The sequence below is a fragment of the Macaca fascicularis genome, chromosome 18 (assembly GCF_037993035.2).
Source record: "Macaca fascicularis isolate 582-1 chromosome 18, T2T-MFA8v1.1".
In the NCBI taxonomy this organism is placed as follows: domain Eukaryota; kingdom Metazoa; phylum Chordata; class Mammalia; order Primates; family Cercopithecidae; genus Macaca; species Macaca fascicularis.
Genome location: NC_088392.1, coordinates 81,876,965 through 81,879,301, shown reverse-complemented (window position 1 = coordinate 81,879,301; position 2,337 = coordinate 81,876,965). Strand labels below are relative to the sequence as shown.

Sequence of the window (2,337 nt, the reverse complement as noted above, 5' to 3'; positions counted from 1 at the left end):
TATAGCTGGTGTATATGAACCACATTTTCTTTATCCATTCACCCATTGATGAACACTTTGGTTGATTCCATATCTTTGCTATTGTCACTAGTGCTGCAATAAACATACGTGTGCAGGCTCTTTCTAATATACTGATTTCTTTGTATTTTATGGAGGGAATAGAGTTTCCTTAAGCGAGTGTGGCTGGTTTTTATTTTCTAGTGTACTTTGCAACTAATATTTCTGTGTACCCTCTTTTAGGTGATTTGGAGATTTTAACATAGATCTCCAGCAAGTGCTACAAGGAAGAAAAGATCCTGAAGAATCAATCAAGTTTTCCATGAAGTCAAGTCCAAGTAACATCACTGCCTTAACCACAAGCAGGAGCAATGAAGCACATTATCAACTCGTATGAAAACTTCAATGACACAGCAAGAAATAATTCCGACTGTCCTCGTGTGGTTTTGCCGGAAGAGATATTCTTCACAATTTCCATTGTTGGAGTTTTGGAGAATCTGATCGTCCTGCTGGCTGTGTTCAAGAATAAGAATCTCCAGGCACCCATGTACTTTTTCATCTGTAGCTTGGCCATATCTGATATGCTGGGCAGCCTATATAAGATCTTGGAAAATATCCTGATCATATTGAGAAACATGGGCTATCTCAAGCCGCGTGGCAGTTTCGAAACCACAGCTGATGACATCATCGACTCCCTGTTTGTCCTCTCCCTGCTCGGGTCCATCTTCAGCCTGTCTGTGATTGCCGCCGACCGCTACATCACCATCTTCCACGCACTGCGGTACCACAGCATCGTGACCATGCGCCGCACTGTGGTGGTGCTTGCGGTCATCTGGACGTTCTGCACAGCGAGTGGCATCACCATGGTGATCTTCTCCCATCATGTGCCCACAGTGATCACCTTCACGTCGCTGTTCCCGCTGATGCTGGTCTTCATCCTGTGCCTCTACGTGCACATGTTCCTGCTGGCTCGCTCCCACACCAGGAAGATCTCCACCCTCCCCAGAACCAACATGAAAGGGGCCATCACACTGACCATCCTGCTCGGGGTCTTCATCTTCTGCTGGGCCCCCTTTGTCCTTCATGTCCTCTTAATGACATTCTGCCCAAGTAACCCCTACTGCGCCTGCTACATGTCCCTCTTCCAGGTGAACGGCATGTTGATCATGTGCAATGCCGTCATTGACCCCTTCATATACGCCTTCCGGAGCCCAGAGCTCAGGGACGCGTTCACAAAGATGGTCTTCTGCAGCAGTACTGCTAGCAGGACTGATCCCTGAGTTTAGAATCCATGGGAATAACGTTGCCAAGTGACAGAATAATGTAACATTCCAACAAATGCCAGCGCTCCTGACTGGCCTTCCTTCCCTAATGGGGCAAGGATGATCCCACCAGCTAGTGCTTCTGATAGCTAGGTTCTATGTGAACAGTCTTACTGTAGGGGCGACTTTTTAACTTTGTAACTGGAGAGATAAAACAATGTAGTACAAGAAGGATAGAATACAAAGTATTAGGTTGGTGCAAAAGTAATTAAGGTTTTTGCCGTTACTTTCAATGACCAAAAATTGCAATTACTTTTGCACCAACCTAATAAAAACGGCAACAAAAACTCAAGGGCTTTGGGCTAAGGCAAAGGCTTGCTTTCCTTTTTTTTTTTTTTTTTTTTTTTTTTTTTTTTTTTGAGACAGAGTCTTGCTCTGTCGCCCAGGCTGGGGTGCAGTGGCCGGATCTCAGCTCACTGCAAGCTCCGCCTCCCGGGTTTAGACCATTCTCCTGCCTCAGCCTCCTGAGTAGCTGGGACTACAGGCGCCGCCACCTCGCCCGGCTAGTTTTTTGTATTTTTTTAGTAGAGACGGGGTTTCACCGTGTTAGCCAGGATGGTCTCGATCTCCTGACCTCGTGATCCGCCCGTCTCGGCCTCCCAAAGTGCTGGGATTACAGGCTTGAGCCACTGCGCCCGGCAAAGGCTTGCTTTCCTGTGGACATCTAGCACGCCAGCTCTGGGGTGGAGGCCATTGCAGCCAATTTCCAGAAGCTAAAGTGCCTGGGCATGCAACTCCAGGCAGAAGCTGCAGGGTCTTTGTAAGTCAGTAATACATTGGGAGGAATACATTGCTGCAGCTGGATTTGTCTGTCTCCCACAGCCATGTGGAGTCTCCGCCTTCCTCCTTCTCCCTGTTAGCCTGATGTAGTGAAGCCACCTCAGTTTCTGAAAGTGGGCTGAGTATAAACTATAAATGTCAAGTAACCAGCTTCGAGTTTCCAATAACAAATGAACCTTCTCTGTTAGTCTTCTTTGTCACTCAGTATCCCGCTGGCCTTAAAACCCTTTCCTGTTAC

At 47.2% G+C, this 2,337-nt stretch overlaps 1 protein-coding gene across 1 annotated transcript; it reads left to right on the top strand.

Moving 5' to 3' along the window:
- Positions 1-252: 252 nt before the first annotated feature.
- Positions 253-1,794, top strand: MC2R (melanocortin 2 receptor). The gene has a single exon (XM_005587281.4). It carries the CDS (start codon positions 369-371, stop codon positions 1,275-1,277), a length of 909 nt encoding a protein of 302 aa, XP_005587338.1. The 5' UTR covers positions 253-368; the 3' UTR covers positions 1,278-1,794.
- Positions 1,795-2,337: the final 543 nt, after the last annotated feature.

What these genes read in the sequence shown, in the direction of transcription:
- MC2R (XM_005587281.4), top strand. Translation starts at nt 369, where the DNA reads ATGAAGCACATTATCAACTCGTATGAAAACTTCAATGACACAGCAAGA.